The 21,513-nt window shown below is 48.5% G+C and overlaps 1 protein-coding gene across 2 annotated transcripts in view; it reads right to left on the bottom strand.

Annotated features, from left to right (window-relative positions):
* Positions 1–21,513, bottom strand: part of FBXW8 (F-box and WD repeat domain containing 8) — a 133,807-nt gene that overhangs the window by 32,155 nt on the left and 80,139 nt on the right. For both annotated transcript variants that reach the window (XM_045296761.1, XM_045296760.1), the window contains exons 6-7: positions 11,237–11,433; positions 7,861–8,067 (exon numbers count right to left, since the gene is read on the bottom strand). In XM_045296761.1, the coding sequence (XP_045152696.1) occupies positions 7,861–8,067; positions 11,237–11,433 (404 nt within the window). The remainder of the gene's footprint in view (positions 1–7,860; positions 8,068–11,236; positions 11,434–21,513) is intronic.

Genomic DNA, 21,513 nt, shown 5'->3' with positions numbered 1-21,513 from the left:
GTCTGAGGCAGCAGCACCCATACTTCCCAAGGGCCCAATGCGCATTGCCCTATTGTCTGAGGCAGCAGCACCCATACTTCCCAAGGGCCCAATGCACACTGCCCTATTGTCTAGGCAGCATCACCCATACTTCCCAAGAGCCAGCCTGAGGTGTGGAAGCTCCTTTCCAAGGCTTCTCTGACTCCAAGCCCTGCTTCTTCCATGACTGTCACACTTCCTTCGCTATGGCTCAAAAGGTACACTCCTTTTCCTGACTTTATAACATCACCATCCCCTCTCCCAGGACCACCAGAGATCCTAAAGCACTGACACCTTCTATAGAAAGATGCATCTGAAGTAATGTTGACGGGTCCACCCAGCACTGCCGTAACCAAGTGTGAGAGCTCTCCAGGGCTCTGGAAGTGCCCCGGGGTTTACCCAGAGTGGATGGGAATGTCACTTACGACTGTTATTCACAACAGGTTCACACCTATGTTACTACTTATCCCATGCTCATACTAAAGCACATATGAGACCTACTGGAATGTGTGTTCGATCTTCATCCATTTATCGTATCATACTGCATCCTGTCCGGAATTCACCAAAGTCATTGGAAATGTCTCCCATGACCTTGTGTCCCTCTCAACGGGGAGAACGCTGCTGGTCTACTGCTAAGTGGCTGAGAAGGGCCACTAGACTACAGACCCTGAGGCAGACGCCCGTTTCTCTGATTCATCTGTTTCCAGTGCTCATCAGAAAGGGAGCACAGTGTACGTGTTCAGTAAGTACTGCTGACAGGGACAGCAATCTCAGGAACACAAATGTGTCCTTCTGGTGTCGACAAGGCACAATGACCCAGGGGCTGGCCTCCACCAGCTCTTTGCCTAAACCTGGTCCCAAGAGAAGGCAAACATGGAAACAGGCGTGAGTGTTAAAGGGAAAATGAAAATTAGCCATGGACTCGGTCAACTTTCCATTTTCAAATCACTCAGTCTGGACTGTAAAATGGAAGTGCTGGTGGCATAGTGGGCTATGCGCTGGACTGCAAACCACGAGGTCAGCAGTTCAAAACCATTAACTGCCCTGCAGGAGCAAAGGAAGGCTTTCCACTCCTGTAAAGAGAGAGACAGTCTCAGAAACCCCAGGGGGAGTTGGACTCTGTGCTACAGGGTTGCTATGAGCCAGAACTGACTCGATGGCAGTGAGTTGGGTTTTTTCCTTTGTACTATAAAAAGACCAAGTTTTAAAAAAAAGACAATTCCAGGGTAGGTATGGGGGACTGTGGCCTGAATCCAGGAGCCCTGCGATTTGGATTCCGAAGGCTCCCCCAGAGAGGCATTTCACCCCATGACGAGCATGAGCAGCCAATCCGGAGTCTCTTCACGTCCGTGGACGGGGAATGATTACCAGAAGAGACGTTAGCAATTATTTTCCAGTGTGATGTAAGCTGAGGCAGCAGCACCCGCCAAGCAAGCGTCCTTGTCAAACACATGCCAGCCTTCTGGATTACTTCACTCCCTTCTCCCTGATTAGGATGCACGCCGATGCGCTGCTTAATACAATCTGCCATTAAATGCCAAGTGCTTCAGAAATGAACTAGGAAATATGTCTACATACACGGAGGGATGCTAAGAGCCCTGAGTGGATCCCGCCCTTCCCTTACGAGGGAGGCTTCAGGCTCATCGTCAGCATCATGCTTTTAAACGAGGCCATTCTACCTTCCACCCCTCCACCTCCGAGAACAAAACAACATTTCAGCAAGAGAACTGATAAAGATGATCCAGGCCCATAAATATGTTCTCCTCGATGGCCGCCTTCGTGACAGCCTCGGGCCCATCAGAGACAGAGGCATGAGTGGCAGAGCGGCGTCTGGGCCCAGAGGGCCACATCAACAGTCTCCTCCGCTCGTTTCTGCGCTGCAGCCTGGTGAGGAGTCAGCCAGGCACACTGCGCCGACACCACTACACGCCTTTCTGCGCAATGGCTCCCTTTATGGTCACTGATGCCGCTGAATTCTGGGAACCTACAAATGCGACCTCCACACTTAAAGATCTATTTTCACTTAAAAGACCTCTCAGCAGCCCCGCTCACCACTACCCTTGGCCTGGCAAGTCGGAGGGATGGATGCAAAATACAGACCCCTCTCCTGCCCAGTCGTTTCTGCCAGCACTAAGTGAGCACGGCCCCTAGGAGCCCTCATTGGAGGGAAACTGCAGAGCAGTGGGACCCCCAACCCAGCTCAGAAGCCCTCAGCTACTCAGCATCGTCTGTGGGTGGATCAGCACAAGGCAATCCACAGGGACAGAAAAACAGCTTAAGCCACCTGTGACTTCATGGCAGAATCAAGGACGCTGAGTGCAGGGCAGGGGCCCAAGCCTCCTCCTCTGAACAGGTCTGTTGCTGGATTAGAAGGACACGTTCTCTCACAAATGGGTATCCAATAAGCCAAAGGGTGTGCCGGCCCATGCATGCTGCAGCTCTTTCCTCTGCAGTGAGACCCGCGTGGCTGCCTCCTTCCTGGGGCCTGGTGATCTGGTCATCTATCTGCCGCAAAGCAGGGCCCTGCGGAGTCACTCACAGGAGGCGGGACCACCCAGATCCCTGCAGAGCTCACATGGCCCTGTCTTGCGGTGACCTTTCTGTAGAGCCTGGGAGAGAGAAGAGGCCTGGGCGTGGGAGGGACGTGGGCCCAGCCAGCACCGCCTGGAGAGCAGAAGCTTATCAAACGCTGCAGGCTGGACCCAGGAAGTCGACCAACACTCTCCTAGGGCAACAGTGCAAGAAGATGAGTGATGTAATGTCCACCAAGAGGGGACTAACTGAATTACGAATATCCAGCCAGGTGGGTATGGGCACTTGAAATAAAAAATAAAAAAAACCTCTCAAAAACAAGAAGCTCTTTATCAGGTCATTAGATAAAGCCACCTGTTCCTGTAAAGATTTTTCGCCTTGGAAACTCTACAGAGGATTGCTATAATCAACTCCATGGCAGTGGGTTTTTCCCATAACTATTGAGCCCTGGTGGCAAGGTGGCATAGCGTTGTGCTGCTCACCACCAGGTTGGCAGTTCAAACCCACTTCCCGCCAGTCAAAAGCTCCGGTAAAAATGTTATCATCTTGGAAACCCTATGTAGGCCCTTCCACTATGTGGATAACATTTTGAAGAAAGGGAATTCCAGAACATTTCACTGTGTTCACGTGGAATCTATGTGTGGACAGCAGGCAGCGATTCCTACAGAAGAAGGCAGCACTACGTGGGGTAAAATCTGGCCTGATGGGTGTCAGTGGTGTTTTCTTGTGCCATGCTAATTCAGTGCTAATTCTGAAAAGCTGGGGTTTGTGAACAAGAAAGAGGCACCAAGATCGTCACTAACAATGGGTCATATGCAGATCAATCACACAGCCGTGGTCCCTGAAAACCAGGAGCTCTTTTTTTTTTTTTAATCATTTTATTAGGGGCTCATACAATTCTGCATTTTCTCTTCCCTTAAACCCCCAAACCAGGAGCTCTTGAGAACAAAACGAGACTGCAGACTTTCAGTATAGATGACAACTCAATGTGAAGAAAACCTAAATCCTTACAACGTCACCATCAGGTGTCACCATCAGGTCGCACCATGAGAGAGGGAGGGAGGGAGGGCGGAAGTCGTCAGGGATCTCATGCTAGTGGGATCTACAGTGAACACTCAGGGAAGTAGCAGTCGAGAATTTGGGCTGGGCAAATCTGTTGTTCAAGATCTCTTCAAACTGTTAGAGAATAAAGACATGACTCTGAGGGCCAAGGTACGCCCGACACCAGCCATGGTATTTTTCAATTGCCTCGTATGCGTGGGAAAGCTGAGCAATGAATAAAGAACACCGCAGAAGAACTGACATACTCGACTGCGATGCTGGTGAAACCTATATCTATTGAAAATACCACTGATGGGCAGAAGAACAAACAAATCGGTATTGGAGGAAGGACAGCCAGAATGTTCCTTAGAAATGAAGATGGTGAGACTTGGTCCCACGTACGCTGGACGTGTTATCAGGAGAGCTCCGGCCCTGGCCGAGAACATCACGTCTGATAAAGGAGCGCACCAGCAAGAACGGCCACAGCCCTCAATGAGCTGGACTGCAGCCGAGTCTGGGGCAGGGAAGACTAGCCGGCACCACAACAGACGTCAGCATCGACTCAGTGGCAGGGTCCGGTTTCCTTACGAATCCGTTGGTCAAAGCAAGTGCTAAAAAACCAACGCACTGCCTCTGAAATCTGAACCTGGGCACCCCCGTGCCTCACGGGCTAACATGCTCCAGGGGTACAGCTCCTCCTGGTTCCTTCCCACCTGAGCTGGAGATGGGGGACCACCCAGCTGTGGGCACACTCTTTTTATAAGATTAAGTAGATAGGCTTCCCTTAAATGACTTCGTTTCATTCCCTTTGGAAACCAGGATTGTAAAACAGAGCGAGGTCATCTAACAAGAACCCAACTGGTAGAAATCTGTGCTAGCGCTCTTAGAACACGCCAATGCCAGAAACACAACTGGGGCTTCGGCGCCATCGGTGATGGGTACTTGGAGGGCTGGCTGGCCAGATAGGCGAACGGATGGATGTGTTTGAACCCTCATTACTCAAGGCTCAGTCTGCCATGGTGCCAAATGCTAGCACAAACAGGCTGTGGTGCCGAGACAATCTCCAAGTGAACGAAATTCACAACTCCGTAATATTGCTATGGTTCTTACTAAAATTAGATGCCAACATTTTGGACTTCACTGTCTGCTTTTATCATAGTTGGTCAATAATGGACTATTGACAAACCCCAGTTCTGTATCAGGTACAAAAGAAGAGAAACCAAGCTCTCTGTTCTCATAAAGCCTTCATCTGAATCCTAGAGATAGAGAGAGGCCAGAGGCAGAGGCACAAGCCCCAGTGCGGATATAGCTCCAGGCAAACTCCACTGCTAATGGTCTCACACCAACCTAACAAAATGTGCTGGGCACACTCTGCCAGGCGAAACACAAACACAGCCAACACATGGCATTCACCAGCTCAGTGGCACTGTGGCCAGCACCGGAGACTGTTTGGGAATTACAACAACTCGTTATAACATAGCAGGCAAAATGATACTCTCCCCAGCCACCCAGAATAGGGTTTACCGTACAGACTCGTGTATAGGCCGAGTTTTCCAGCACATTTTTAATGCAGTTTTTTGTGGTAAAGTGAGGTGCCTGGGCTGATATTCGGGTTGGCTTATACTCAAGTATACATGGAAATTCACAAACATGATACCCAGCTGTGGCACTTCTTTAAAAAAAAAAAAGTAGGATTTTCTGAGGAAGTTCAAAACCACCCACGGAATAGCATCAGCTGGGAAGCCCGGTCTCTGCAAACCCAAGGAGGGGCCACCGAAGACGACTGGCCTTTCTTCACGCCGGGCGTGGCATCCAGGGGCGTCTCAACGCAAAGCTATTGCCAGTTATCACCAACAAGGAGCCGCCCCCCATGCCAGTGTGTGGAGGGTCAGTGCCCACCTTCAGAGACATCCGGGTGACTGCCCGCCACTGTCACAGCTTCCGGGGGATGTGGACACTTCTTGCCGCAAATTCACTTCTACTCCTCGTCTTAAAACACCAATGAAAACTGCCAAGTCACCTGAGGGTATCTCCATTTTTAAGAATAAACTTCCATGAAATTCATGTGCTAATCAGCTGGTTCCTGTAATTAATTTTAATTGGTCTGGAGATTCTGAGAGACACCCAGAGAAGCACCAAGCTACATCGCGATGTGTAAAAATTCCCCCCACCCTAATTTTAGACAGAACTGGCATTTTAACTACTTTCTCAAACACGAGAGAGCTTCAAAAAGTTCATGAAAAAGTTCCATTCGTTCTTAATTCCAGTTTTCCAAGGGCTTTTCGAAGCCCCTCATCTATCTGCTAAGATTGTATCTCTGCAGCGATAAATCCCTTTAGACCCAGAGCGATAGGACCTGCCAGGCATACGACAGATTTAAGCCAGGCGAGTGTTCGACATAACCATCACCTCACTGCCTGGAGAACTCTGGAAATAAATGAGACCATCAAAATTTGAAAACATAATGGATGAAAAATTAGAAAGCAGCCTTTCTTCTGTCATCAAATGAGCTCACCGGGGATCTGAGAAAGTTTTTTCAAAGTCTGAGAATGGAAACTGCCTGAAGAAATGGATTCTTGTCCCCTTCCCCCTACCTTCTTGGGAAGACAAAACACAGGCCTCCTATCATCAGAGGCTTTCCAACTCACACATGCTGGATCCGATCCAAGCAAACAGCCCGACCGGAGCACACGGGAGGGCTTTTCTCAGTGAAAGTAAAAGCAGCTACCTGCATTTCTCTGGCCTTGATCAGCTTCACGGAAGAAGAGCTTATCACTGGACCCAGGATGCTTCCATTCTCGAAGCCCTCGCCATGTGCTAAACCAGTGGCACCTGCCTAAAGGAGACTTTGCATGGGAAGTAAGACAGAATCCAAGCACGGGCAGCGTGGAAATGGCAGAAGTGAGCAAAGACAGTGAATTCTTCTGTGTCAGGTGCCATGCTTAAAGTCCTTCATGTGGGTTCTTCTGTCTGATCCTTCAAGTCTATGATATAGGGACTGCAGTGTCCTTATGTTACAAATGAGGAAACTCATTTTACAGATGAGGTTAAAGTCTCAGGGCTAGCAGGCAGTAGGGCTGGTGTTGGAACGCATGTGCGGTGTGGCCAGAGTCCGGGTCCTCTCTGGTTTGCTACATTGCTGTGTGCAGAAGGGGCCTGGTTCCCTAGGAGACGACAATCTGAGAGGAGACTGTGACAGGGCCAGGGAGCAAGCCAACCAGAGGAAAATGCAGGCCCAGTACCCTCCTCCTTTTCTCCCCTGGTCCTACTGAAAGGGACAGAGAAGTTTTCTCAGGGAGGTGTCAGTAAGGACTTCATCTCCAGACAAGATGATAAAGGGCGAGGCCGTGCTACAATGTAGTCATCATTCCAAGAATTTCGATTTAAATTGTGCCTCCCTGTTCACACTATCAGCAGGCCCTTTGAGGTATGCACTGTGGGGAAGAATGTGCATTTTAATGCAACCTTTCTAGAGAACATCTGGGCAATGTCCATCAACATCTTAAATGCATATCCCTCTGTTGAAGCAATATAATTGTACTGATTTATTATGCTAGAGGTAGGCTTGCACAGGACTTTTGCAAGTTGCCGTATTCTCTGCGGCGTTGTCTATAATAGCCTGAACAGTGGAAGCAACCTACAAGCCCACAGCGAGGGGACCGACTGAAAATGAATAAACACCATGGGTGACAAGCATACCTGGAGCCCTGCAGTGGGAATTTGATCCGTGCCGATATGGAACGTCCCCCAAAGTCTACCATTAAGTGACAGTGTTAGATATAAAATCGTATATAACCTATGATCCCATATACATTTAATTTTTCTAGACTATCTAGGGGAGCCCTGTTGGCAGAATGGTTATGCATTGGGCTGCTAACCCCAAGGTCAGCAGTTCGAAACCATCAGTTGCTCCATGGGAGAAAAAGGAGGCTCTCTGTTCCTGTAAAGAGTTACAGTCTCAGAAGCCCACCAAGGGCAACTCCAACCTGCCCTCTGCGCTCACTGTGAGTCAAAGCTGACTCATTGGCCACAGGAGAAGGATATTCAACGAATATCAGCAGTGTCTTCTGGGGAGTGGGGGACGATGGGAAGGAAGAAGAGTGAAAACATTTCTCATTGCATAATCCTTTCAAAATGCTGGAGTTTTTTCACCCATTCGGATATATCACCTTAGCAGATCCAGAAAATATCAGAGAGCTTCATCTTTATAAGCCTTGAAAAAACAACAACAAAACCCTTTCACATTGGGCAGCATGCTCTTTTCGATACCTTGTTTCCCTCGTACACCCATCCCAAACTCTTCACGCCAAAAGCAACTTGCTTGGCTGAGACATCGAGACACGTGACAGGCTGGCCGTAGACGTAATGCAAGGTTCTGGCAGCGTCGTCGGCTTTGAGCAGGTAGACCAGATCTCCAGCGGTGGCGATTGCCACAGGGTACCTTCCGGTATCTGGAACTATTTCAAGGTAGTCAACCTGTCAAAGAAGGAGAGTTGTTCAGTTCTTAGAGTCTCACCCCAAATTGATCTTGATTTGGCCAAAAATACACAATTGCTTCCATACATCGATGAGAGACCAATAATCCAAGATAACAAGATGTGCAAGCGGACAGGACACAGAACAGGAGGCACCAACAGCTGTGGCATCAATGGAAAGATGCCCATGAGAAGAGACATACAATACACTCTGAGTAAGACAAATTCCTAGTGAAAATGCACTCAGATCCCACCTTCACCTGCTAGACTAGGTAAGATCACTTCTTGTTGCTGCACACTAAGTTGGTCCCACTTTTATGGAGGGAACCCTGTCAATTGCACACTTGGTCCGGAAGGTCCAATTCTACAAGTTTACTTAGAAAGTCAAAACAGGTGCACACAAGGCCAACCACTGCAGCACTATCATATGTATATATATATGTGTGTGTGTATATATGTATGTGTATATGTATATGTATATATGTATCTTAGATATCTTTTTCAATACAAAGTCTAAATGCCCACCCCCAAGGGACTAAATGAGGACCGTCTGACACACCTAAACAAAGGTACATGGCACAGTTACAGCAGAACATATGGTGAAAGCCTTTAAAAAAATCTTAATACATCATTTTATTGGGGGCTCTCACAGCTCTTATAACAATCCATATATCAATCGTATCAAGCACATTTGTATATATGTTGCCATCATCATTTCCGAAACATTTTCTTTCTACTTGAGCCCTTGGTGTCAGCTTCTCTTTTTGTCCTTTATAACCAGAAGCAAATAAAACAAACTCCCGGAAAAAACGGGGTGGGAGGAGGGGACGAGGCAGGGTGAGGGCCAGGATGCAGCGTGCTGCGTGAGGCCTCTGTAAAGGTGAGGGCAGAAAAAGTGCATGCTGCACTGAACTTGGCTGGTGCATACACGGACCCCGCTACCACGGCTGCTTCCAGAGAGGGAGACAGGTCCTGAGGCGAGATTTCTCACTATCACCCCTCAACCATGTGAGTGTCACTATTCAAGAAATTACGGGGCCGGGAGGGGGGTGTTTTGTTTTGTTTTTTAACCAAGAAATTTTAAAAGAAAATTCGTGGTCACAGCATACACAAAAACTTCATCTTAACATCTATGTGGCCTCAAACCTGGTTTCCTGGAGGTGAAAAAGATCAGTGTTGCCGGCTCCCTCAACGCTGTCAGGGGCAGATTCCAGACAGGCCATGACCACAGCCATGTTTATCCTATGAGACCGCACAGCTGGCACGGCCCCCACTTGCCAGGGCTGCGCAGTGCCCTTTAAGGACTCACCCCCCAGGGCTGTGCCCATCCTCCCGGAGTAAATTAGGAGAGTCCAGGGCTCAAGGTGAGCCACACTCTGTAATTATGAAAATCCACAGTGTGAAAGGACAGCTTGCCGCTGCCAAGTTGCCAAATGAGTTCAAAAGCCTGGATCGTGAAGGCTGTCCAGAGTCGCTCAGAGCGAGGAAACATCTGGGTGCCTCTGCTAATCCTCAGCCCACCAGTGTGCGCGGCAGGCAGCCCATGTCCCGCTCTGCGGACCCAGCACAAAGGACGGATGTTTCTGGTTAGTGTGACAAGGTCAGGGGCACTGCCACTGCTATTCAGGGAGTGTGTCTGCGGGAGACAGAAAGGGTCCAGCTTCACGGGCCAAGGGGGGCCCTTTGAAGGGACACCCGGCTCGTTCTGTGGCAACCCCTCACCCAAGGCGAGAAACCCTACATGAAAATGCTCGTGGCTCACAGGCACCTGCAGCAATTGCTTGCTTCCCGTGGCTCTGATTCTCTAAGCCCCTCCTTATGTTCCTGCCACTGACACCCTCAGCCCAGCCTTCAACCTCATCTCCACGTGGGACAACCGACAGACTACGAGGCTCAGGTTGAAAGCCGTGGTGCCCTTGGCTGGGAGCTGCAACTGACTTCAAAATGCTGCTCGGCTGTGCCAGGATGCTACCTATTGCCAAAGCAGGCTTGGCACTTTCTAGAGAGATTCACATCTTAAGTAACTGTCTAACTTCACAGAGCCGGTGCCGGTCAGCTGTGTCCTTTCATCTGAGACCAACAATAAGCACTGGGGGGGGACGGGGACGGTGTGTGTGTGTCGAGAACAAACAGAAAGCACTGTGCATTCACATTTCTCTAATAGAACCCTGAGACGAGATGGCAACAGGCTGTGCTGGGGAGCACCACACCCCAGCAGAGTGCCAATCACAGAAGGGCAAGGAGCGGGTGGTGGGGAAGCAGGTGGCCGGACTCTAAGTTGCTGAAGTCTAACAGATTTCCACCAAGAGAAAAGGGGATGGATAAGACGAGTTCCAAGATGGGCCAGCAGTTCATATGTCGGTGGCTCTCCTAGTGATGCCCAACTCAAGTATATTTCCACTAAAACCTCGTTCAGCATACACGGGTCTGAGCACGCACAGACTGCTTTCCTTCCTACTAGCAATCCATCTTCCTCCCCACAAATGTGCAGACAAGCAGGCCCTGCCTCTGAACTCTGGAGTGGAAGGTGCTCTGGGTTAGAGTCCTGAGGCTGGCTCGGCTTCACACCGGAGATTCCGCAACAGAGCTACCCAATTAGCACTCACTTCAATCATTTTCACTCAAGAGTTACTCTTAGTTCCAGGTGAGAAAATCTTGGGAGGCAGGAAGTGTAGGATAGAAGCCTTCCCACCCCGCTGGACTGGGCTGACACCTCTGAACTTGAGCTGGGCAGATCTGTTCACTGCTTTCAGCCCGTGTCTTTGCTGGTCAACGGGGAACACAACACTGCCTGTATCACAGGGCTGCAGAATGTGGTGCGATGGGTCTGAAGGTGCCTGATGGCACAGTGGTTTAGCACTCACCCGCTAACCAAAAGGCCCGTGGTCCAAACCCACCATTGGCTCTGTGGGAGGCAGGGGAGTGAGTCTGCTTCCACCAAGCTGACAGCCTTGGGAGGCCTGTGTGGCAGCTCGACCCTGCCCTGTGGGGTCGCTAGGAGGTGGAATCCACTGGGCAGCACTGGGAGTTTACTTGGTTGGAAAGGGTATGGATTTAAAGGCCACAGAACGACCAGCGTGAATAGGAGTTACCAACGTCCTCCCTGTGCATTTACAGCAGACACAGCGATTCTCAGAAGGCAACAGAGAGTGACCCGAGTCGGAGCTCACCAATTTCTGAACTTCAAATTCTGCACCAATGTGCCAGTAGCCTTCGTCATTCGGATACAGCATTGTGACATCGAAGGCAGAGGCGGTGGCAACAGTCGCGTCTTCCCGGCTGAGGGCCAGTGCCTGTATTCTTGCGTCATGCTCAAAACGATGAGCAGGAAACTTCCCAGTCCTTAGGTCCCAAATATTAAGGATTCCTGTGGAGAAGGGAGGGTGACAGTGGTGACCTTAAGTTCACTTGGTGCGCAGAGTTCATGCAATCACCACCACCGTGCCAAGTACGCAAAAGGGAAGAGACAAACCTGCAGACTTGTACCGGCTAGTACGGATGTGTCCTTGGCATATAAGAGACTCCGTAAGAAAACCATCATTGAAAAGTTGAACAAAGGACCTGAGCATGCGCTTCACCACAAAGAAATACGACGGACTGCGCAACGCTTTTTTAAATGGTAAAAATTCATTCACCATTACAGAAACACAAATAACTGCACAGTGGCATCATTTTCCATCAGATTGACAAAGATAGAACAGTGCACAAAACATTCTGTTACTGAGGATATGGAGAAAGAGGCTCTCTTCCTTATTATTTAAGAAAATCTTCTGGTGGGTGAGATGAGTCCATTAATTAATAAGATCCTTCTGTAGCCACAGTCCCTTTTGTGATGTATTACAGAGTCTTGCCTTGGTGCCTGTGGCTAACGCTCCTTTTGTTCGAGAGAGTTCTGCTATGCTAATGAACCAGATCCAGGGGGATGTGCTGAGCCTCTACCTTCCCCCAGGGGGGACTCAAGTCATAGGCCTTCTTTCCTTGGGCATATTACCTGCTGAAACACAAAGACCACACCTCCACGTAAGCCTTCCCTTTGGTGACCTCTGCTTCACTGAAGCACTGGTAGGGGCAAAAAAGACCAACTTTTGACTTTCTGACAATTTTTCTTAATCATGTTATTGGGGGCTCTTACAGCTCTTATCACAATCCATCCAGCCATCCATGGTGTGAAGCATGGTGCCGTCATTCTCAAAAGACTGACAATTTTGGCTTTCAGCTCTGGACCCCACATTTGGCTTGCCTGAGCCCACCTCTGATTCTCGGGACTTGAGTTTTCGGTCTAACACCTGCCCTGGTGTCACCACTTTCCACAACCTTGTGGGTGAGAAGCCCCTTCCAGACTAGATTTGGGATTTGGGGCTTAACTGTCTGCACAACACATGAGCCTCTTCCTGAATGGTGCATGAGCTTCCTGAGACGCAGCCCTGAACTGCAGACCACAGGGACCTGAGGGACGCTTCTAAGGAGAGTGTGGTAGTTAAAATCTGGGAACAGGGAGTGTTATAACATCTTGGACAAGTCTGACATTTGGGATATCTTTCATTTCCACCTCATCAGCAATGGACCAGAATTAATTCTTCTCAAAGAAATTATTACCATAATTGGTGTCCGAAGTGGAAGTAATAAGCTCTTACTTTGTTGGTGGAAGCACACACTAATTCACGTACTTTAGAGGAAATCTGCTAATATTTACCAAATTAAAAATGTAAACACCTTTTAATCCAATCATCTCTTGACATCTGTACACACGAAAGCACATGGAAAGACACTCACTGCAGTCTTATCAACATCTGAAAGGACTGGAAGTTCACTGAAGGTCCACCCATGTGGCCTTGGCTAAGTAATGGCACTTCCACAGTGCAGTGTACGGAACACAATGAGCAATTTTAAAAAATAAAAAAGTCAGCCCTATACATAATGTAGCCTGGAAGAAATGATCAACAGAGCACAATGTTAGATTAAAAAGGTGCTGAACAGTGGTATCGTACATTACGTACTGTCTTCTTAAATACACACACACACACACACATATCCTGGAAGGACCCACGAGAAACTGCTACCCTAGACTAGTCTTCTGAAGAAAGAAGCGAGGCGAGGAGGAATGGCAGGGTAGGAAAGAAACTGTATTGTCCCTTTGTGTATTCTGGGATTTTCCCCCCAAAAAAATATATATTGAAGAAAAAAAAAAAACTACACATGCAAAACCTATGAAAATGAGAATACATACATATGTATATATACACACACACATACCAGGGGACTTCAAAAAGTTACTGGAAAAAAAAGGAATTGCAAGATAATCGAATCTTTTCCCAAACTTTTTAAAGTCCCTGGGATCAAACGGCAATGAGGCCCTCAAGGTGACGCTGTACCCATGGGCTCCAGCTCAGGAGCAATTGTGGAGGTGGGGCAGGAACAGGCAGGGTCTCTTGCTGTGCACAGGGCTACTGGGGCGGGTACCGACTCGATGGTACCCAACAACAGCAGCCATTACCCCGAACAGGTAAAACTTCACTTTTCTTCTTGGAATCTATCTTTCTGTCTTTCCTGTGCTTTGACTTTGAGATCTTACTAGAAAGTATCATTTAGCACCAAGTAACTTATAAGGAAGTAGAACAATGTAATTATTTGGGAGGCTTCGCAAGACTGTCCAGCTGTCAGTAAGCTGAGTATTTAATTCTACACAAAAGCAGAGATCCTACCCTGTTAAACCTTCTTTCGGATCTCAGTACTCTCCCTAGAATGCTAACAAGCTCAGGGGATAAGCAGGTCTCCAAAGGGCACCTAGCACATTCCCTAGGCAAGTATCTCAGCAAATTCCTTTCATTCTGACTCAGGAGCAGCAGCTGCTACAGAAGATGCCAAGGGGTCTACACACTAAGTACAAGACAGGAGGTCCCTATTCCAAGATGTCTTAACATGTTCATCTTCATCATAGTCCTGCACTGGTCCAGGGAAAACACAATAAACAGCAAAGGAGAAATTCAAAAAAAAATTTTAAATCACTATTTGCCTAGAGCAGTGGTTCTCAACCTTCCTCATGTTCCTCATGTGGTGGTGACCCCCAAACCATAACATTATTTCCGTTGCTACTTCAACACTGTCATTTTGCTACTGTTACGAATCGGCAACCCCTATGAAAGGGTCGTTTGACCCCCCAAAGGGGTCGCGACCCACAGGCTGAGAACCGCTGGCCTAGAGCTCTCGCGTGTTCACACTGTCACTTGTCCCCGTCTTTGAGTCTTCGCCTCCACGCTCATTTAACAGAAGCGGGGCGGGGGGCACGGATCCAAAGTCACGTGGCAAGTGATGAAGCTGGGTTTGAACGCAGCAAGAGAATGCATGGTGCAATCATAAAGAAGACCAGGCATCGTGGTCCAAAAGTGGCTGGTAGACCCCAGAGACTATGGCCCTTAAGTCACCTGTCAGGTCTGGAACTGAACTCCCCCCCACCCCAAGGACAAAGTCCAGAAGGCTTAGGCAAAGAGGAGGGATGGAAGCAGGAAACATGGGGAGGAAGTGAGATACGCGATGTGACACTGTGGGGATTGTGACCAATGACACGCAGCAAAGTGTAAAAGAATTGTTGAATGGAAAACTGAGTTTGCTCTATAAACCTCCACTCAACTCACAAAGGGAAAATCACCATGCCGCATGCACGGCTGCCTTTGTGAGCGTGGGAAGCGGCGACCAGCTTGGTGAGGAACTGGCTTGCTCCATCCACCTCACCTGGGTGCTCTGCCAAGTGGGGAAGTGATTGAACCACAGCTCACTCAGAGCACACATGGAGTTTATCTATAAACACATTCTTCATTATTAATCAAGTATGGGTTTTGTTGGCATGATTTTTTGCACCAGAATTAGATGCAATAAAATATTCTTCACCACAGGAGTGCCTTTCAGAGAGCTGTCCTAAGGAGGGTCAATTTTTAAGCTAGCATTTCAGGACTATCAGTGTAATGGTCAGAGGCTTATCTGGTGTCAGCACTCGATCCGTGGCACAGTGTGTGCACAGTGTGTGATCACTTGCACAGCCCTCTGATTTCACGGAGGTCCGTAAACATTTAGGACCGGCATGTCTTCTTGCTGAATTGATGCTCTGTCATGATGAAATGCTCCTATATTAGCTGCTCTGTTTTGTCTGATATCAATGTATCAGCTGTATTCACATTATCAGTCTTTTCCTTAACCCTGTAGTTTTATACTTCAAGTGGGTTTCTTCTGGCCACTATCTTTTGACTAGGATGTTTAGACTATTTACATCCAGTATAAGGAGCTGTAAGGCTGGGCTGAACCTTCATTTTGTTATTTGTGCCCATCTGTTTTGTGTTCCATTTCCCCCCTCCTTTTCTGCCTTCATTGAGATTGAGTATTTGAATTGAATATGTGTTTAGTCCATCCTAATTCCTTTGTTGGCTTATTAATTAGTTATTTTGTTGGCTGCTTTTGAATTTTAGTAAATTCTCATCAGTCTCCCTCCTCGCTACAGTATAAGCACTCCTCCAGGCCCTCCCTCCCAGCCTTTGTGCTATATTGTGGTCATACTCTATTCCCACATGCGATATAAACTCCACTGCTATTTTTACATAAGGCAACTGTTTTTTAAAGAGATGTATGTAATAGAGAAAAGATGTCATTTATATTTGCTCACATAATTATCACTTCTGGTGCTCTTCTAATATGACTTTAACAGTATCATCACATGCTGCAGCTTTGCAGGTTCACTCTGCAAATGATGTGATATGGTAATGTCTGACCCCAAACACCTGGGCAGAAATGGACACCAGGGATTGTGTCTGAGTGAGACCTAATTTCATACACAGTCGACTAATTTATTTAAGTAGTTCAATCAGGGCTACCTTTGCAAGCTCAAAGGTGTAGGGACCTGAGCAGTGAAAGTGTGGATTATAAGTCTTCCATTACGCCATAGCTGAGTATGCAGCCACGCTAGCCAATACTTTAGTCAAAAAGGCATCAATGCAGTAGTACACCCAGCAAGCATCCACTGAGCCTCTGTGCAGTCCCAGGCACTGCTCTGAGCTCTGCAGATCCAGCAGCGACCAAGCAAAGTCCCTGCGGGCACAGAGCTGGCATTCCAATGGCAGGTCCCTGGGTCTCGTTTAAGGGTGTGAAGAAGGAAAGGGTAAGATCTATATTCTCACAACACTTAGAGTAGGAGGAGACGGGGGACACAAAACAAAACAGATAAATGTAGAGTATACCACGGGACAATGGATAAGTGGAACTTTTGGTTTTGTTGACATACTCTTTTAAGAACATACGCAAACAGCAGCTGACATGTCCAGACTCATCTGGGTCCACAATCATTTGTGCCATTAAGAACATTGTAGTCAGTGCCTATCCCAGTCCAATCAATTCACCACTCCAGGAGGGGATAAACTGTGTAAAGTCTGATACAAAGTCACTTGAAAGGCTGGGCTCTATCATGTTGTAGGCCCAGCAGTGAAATGGCTTTGGCTGCTGACACTGCGTGGACGTAGAAAGTAGCAGGGTGTTGTCATGCTTAGTCTCTATTCCCGCCAGCAGTGAGCTCAGAGGACCGAATGTGGCTGAACATCAACAAAGGGTTTGCTGAACACTTGGCTTATGTTTTAGCAAGGGAACATTTGGGTGTAAGAAACAGAATCCCACTCACACTGGCGTTGGTACAAAAGGGAAGCGGGCTGGAAGGCAACCAGGCCATTTCCATGGCGCCCGAGGGGAGGAAGCAGAGCTTGCAGTTAGGAGGCATCAGCACCCAAAGGAAGAAGACCTTCGGGAGCAACAGAGTGTGCGTCTCCCAGGCTTCTCTCTGCAGCTCTGTTCCATGTAGGTCACTCTTTCTCTACACGCCAGCTACAATACAGAGAAAAAACAGCGGTGCTAGCCCCGGCGGACAACAGCGTCCTCTGCCCCATCAGCTGCCCCAGGACCAGGGGTCCCCATGTCCAACCTGCTGTGGCCAAAGAGCCAAACTCCAATACCGCAAGCATGCCTGCCTCAAAAAGGCCTGTGGGGGACTCTCAGAGGAAGAGGCATGAACTTGGCAAAACCAGTCGACTGGCAAACACCAAGTCCATGCCAGGTCCAGGACTGTCTTCTGAGGCCCTTCTAGGTAAAACGTAACTGCCAACCATTCAGTTGGTGTAGCGGAGTGCTTACCTACTGGCACCACCCACAAACGAGGCAGTCATTCCAAAAGGTGGCATCTACCTTCATCAGTCTGGTAGGTCAAGGTAAAATGACAGACAATTGTCAAGGGAGGGTCTGCGGAGTTTCTAGGATCTCTGCCGCCACCACGCCCAGCCCCAGGAAAACAAAAAAAGAAAAGCCGTCTTTCTCTACGACATCGCCTCCGGAGGCTGACCCAAGACTCTCACTTCTGAGGTGGGGTTGGGCTTCAGTCGTGAGAAGCACAGTGCACAAGGGCTCCTGCCTGGGTGACACGGACAGGCTTCGAGTGTGGCAGTCAGTGCCACCTGTTCACTGGGCTCCGGGCCTGCCCCTTGACAAGCAGCAGCAGGCCTGAAGAAGTCCGGGTTCGCCCTGGACTGGGAGCAGCCGTTAGCGATGACATGAGTAACGATGGCCACTGTTTTGAGGAGACATAAAGCCTGCTAAGCAGCTGTGGATGGGCACCCATGCCAGTTTGCAGCTTGCCCCTCCCACCTCCCACAGGAGGCCAGCCAGAGTGTGGTAATGAAACTGCGCATAGTGGAAATGGGATCTAAATGAGTTTAAACTGATTTATGTTCGCTTTTGTAAAGATTACTCGATATCTGGAAAGTGCTACCACTGTGATATAATGTCGACAATCCTTAAGACCTCCGCCTAATGGTACTTGCACGGAATATTTATATTCCTCGTCATGGGAACAAGGACCATAATGGATACCATTTTTGTTTTATTAGGGATGCATATTTAAATTAATCTGCTATTTGCCTAAACAATTAGCTGCTTCTGTTTGTGTGCACAAAGCCAAAATTGCAATTAGGCTTCCATCAAAAAGATAAGTCCCAACTAAAACTGTCCCGGTGGAGTCATAAGAGCTCAGGGCAGAACTTCCCAAAATTACTTTTTAGCATAATGGTAATTATGTTAATTGCTTGAAAGGTAAATAACTGAACTGGTTTTGGAAAAAAGCGCCATTGGTATCCTCCCTCCCCTTGCAGGCACCATAAAATTCGGAGCAGGTTCACGGTTTAGAAGTCAGAGGCCGCTCACTTCAGAAACTGCACTTGGCCTTACCTGAGGACTTCAGCGCTTCCTTGATTAGAACTTATTTTCGCCAGGAGCCCTGAGCCTCTGAGTTCGCACAATACGCCTGAGGCTTAGTCTCAGTGTCATAATAGTTAAATAGACAAGATCAATTAACTGCATTCAGAGGACTGAGTGAAAGCAGGCTATTTATAAAGACAGCTGGCAGCCTCCATTTCCACCATGTACATAAGCACGTGCCCACCAGAAACCAGGCAGGAGGCAAAAGGAAGTCTGCAACCAGGGAAGCAGCACTCTGACGAAACTGAAGCGAGGCGGCCATTCCATAGCATGCACTTGGGCTGTGCCTCTTCACTCCAGGAATCCGCACACACCCCACTGACGGGGAGGCCGTGGTGGTGGGGGGGGGGCAGGCGATAAAGGCTGAGGAAGGACAAAAGTCCAGCTTTCTGGGAAGAGGTGGCCAGTGGGAGATGACGATGCATGGAAACCGGGAGAAACACGTCTGGACTCCGCCAGCAGGTGTGGAAAAGGAAAGGTGACCGCGCATTTGTCTTCACCTGAATGCTTCATCTCCCCTGCAGGTCACCTCCACCTTCCCAGGTGAACACAGCTCGACAGCGGAACTCCATCTGCTGTCTCCGGGGGAAAACGAATGGGCGCTGCCGTTGAGATTGACAAGTCAGAGAATCGGAACGTTGCGGTGAACCAGTACAGTGACAGCAAAGCAGGGCCAGAAATGAGCTCACCAAAGCAGACATGAACTCGAGAGAGGGCAGATGCAAAGTCGAATCTATTTAGCAGTTCTCGAGTTCCAAGCAGAAAGGAACGGGCGTGTCAGAAACAGGAAGAAATCAAAAAGGGAAAGAGACAGCTCATTGAAAAGGAGGCTAACACACTACTGGAAGGCTATGACAATGCGTGTCTGCAAAGCTGGAGGAAAAACAGATGGACAGGGACGAGGAGACGAAGCATTTAGACCAGTTCTCCTCTAGAGGGGAAGGCCAAGAAGGTGGTTACTGTAAGAGAGATATCGTTGCGCATTTGAGCCAGCTTCCTCCTACAATCTGACCCACACACACAATGGCAAGCATGTGAAAGACGAGGCAGGTGCACTTGGCTGGTCCTGAGCTTGTCTGTGGCACCCGTGCGCCCGGCAAGCCTATTTGGCACCATTTCCTCCCACAGCATGTGCTCACTTTGTGTCAGTCACATTGTGGTCATTCTCAGACTATTGTACACTTATCACAATGTCACTGTACACTTAGTAGACTATACCAGAAACACAACTTTTATATGCACGGGGAAGTGAAAAGATTTGCTTGACTTACGGTTACCAGTCACAGGTCCTGTTCCCCCTTTCCCAAGATCAGGCTCCACCTTAAGGGGAAGAAGGACCAGCCACAAGCCCACCTTGGTCATTGTCCTTTTAGGCCTGGACGGATGATTTCAACCAACAAATCTCTGTCCACACCACCTCGATGGGGTTATGGCTTTAGTAGGTGACAGAGGCACTAAGATACTTCCAGAACTGAACTTCCAAACACATAAGGAACCAGTTAATTTCTTGTTTAACATTACCTGGCACAGAACAGCCAGTCTAAAAAATACAAGGGTAGGTTGAAAGTGTTGCTACTGGGTCCCAGTTCGTGCATGCACACGTTTATTGTAAACAAACCTGTGTAAGCATGTTTCGGCCATCAGTCAATGGCTACAGACAAGTTCTCTTAGCCAGGCCCTTGTTCTTAGTCTTGAGTGCCTTTTTAGAAGGTCCAGTCAAAGCAGGGGTTCTGAAGGCCGGCCAGTCACATTCAAGGCAGAGGGGGCAGTTCAGACGGCTGTGGGGACCATGTTTTATGGGGACAAGGTTTCTGAGATTCCAAAGGGGTAATCTTCTCGACAAGTCTTCCTGAAGGACGCTGGAAGAGCTCAGGGCTTACACTGACCCCGTTTTAAGGAAACCGCACACTTTTAAGGGAGAGGAAAAGGCCAGGAAAGTTGTGCCAGGGCACTTTGTCCATCATGACAACGCACCTGCTCACTCTGAGGGCAGTAAGGTCTGTGCGGGAGAGAAAAAGGAATACGCTACGGTCTTCCCAGGTACACAGACTTAGACGGAGGCAATGCTGAGATGGAGGGTATTTTGTCCAAGAAAAAATTTTCATGGGTTTTGTAGCAGTACTTTTTGGCTTACCCTTGTAAATGCAATCATCAGCTCACAAGAGCAAACGTCCGGGATGGTTCAAATGGCTCCTACGTAAACGAAAGGTAACCACGCCGTAAACCAAACCATAGCCACGGCCATCAATCAAGTTGATTCCAAGTCATGTTTCTCACTGCCATCGAGTTGAGGCCGACTCATTGGGACCCTAAAGAACAGTGCAGAACTGCCCGTGGGTTTCTGAGACTGTAACTTCATGCAGTACAAAGCCTGGCTTTCACCTGTGGCACGGCTGGTGGTTTCGAACTGCGGACCTTCCGGATCAAAGCCCAACTCGTAACTACTATGCCACGAGGCCTCCAACTCATAGTGAGCTGACAGTTTCGGAGGTTTTATAAGTCTTCAGAGGGGCAGACAGCCTCGTTGTTCTCCTGATGAGTACAGCTGGTAGTGCCAGACTGCCAACCTTTTCATTCGCAGCTGACCACCAAACCCGCAGTGCCACCGCGGCTCCTTAAAGCAACCCAAGACTTGGTCAGTCTGGTATCAGCCAATGCTTTGCTCTGAGAAAATCAATCAGTGAATATATAAGAAGCTGTGGGTTTGAAATTGAGTGCCTTTTATGTGGTAGAAACCATGGAAACCAGAAAACTCAACTGACCTCATTAGTATCTAGCTTCAGTAAGTGTAGCTCTTAGGTTGGTCTCTGAAAATTGCTTCTCTGAACCTGTTTCCTCAGCTTCTAAAGCAGGGTGATAACGTTTACCTCACTGACTTGTGAGGATGGAATCGGCTGATGTACTTAGTTAAGTTCCTGGTACAGGGCGTGATACCTGGGAAACAAAGGAACCATTGGCATGAGTCAATTCTGACTCAGTGACCTTGGATAGGGTTTCCAAACTGTAAGCCTTGACAGCAGCCACCAAGCCTCACCTTTCTTCAGTAGAGGGGCTGATGGATTTGAACTGCCAACCTTGCCAGTAGCCTAACTCACAGCACCATCAAACCAAAACTCACTACCCATTGAGGTAGATTCCAACGCAGAGCAACTGTCTAGGCTAGGACTGG

This window comes from Echinops telfairi, unplaced genomic scaffold (genome assembly GCF_000313985.2).
Source record: "Echinops telfairi isolate 266 unplaced genomic scaffold, ASM31398v2 ScPeMD7_7412;HRSCAF=8450, whole genome shotgun sequence".
In the NCBI taxonomy this organism is placed as follows: Eukaryota; Metazoa; Chordata; class Mammalia; order Afrosoricida; family Tenrecidae; genus Echinops; species Echinops telfairi.
The sequence above is the reverse complement of the archived record's forward strand: the minus strand, read 5'-3'. Positions and strand labels throughout refer to the sequence as shown.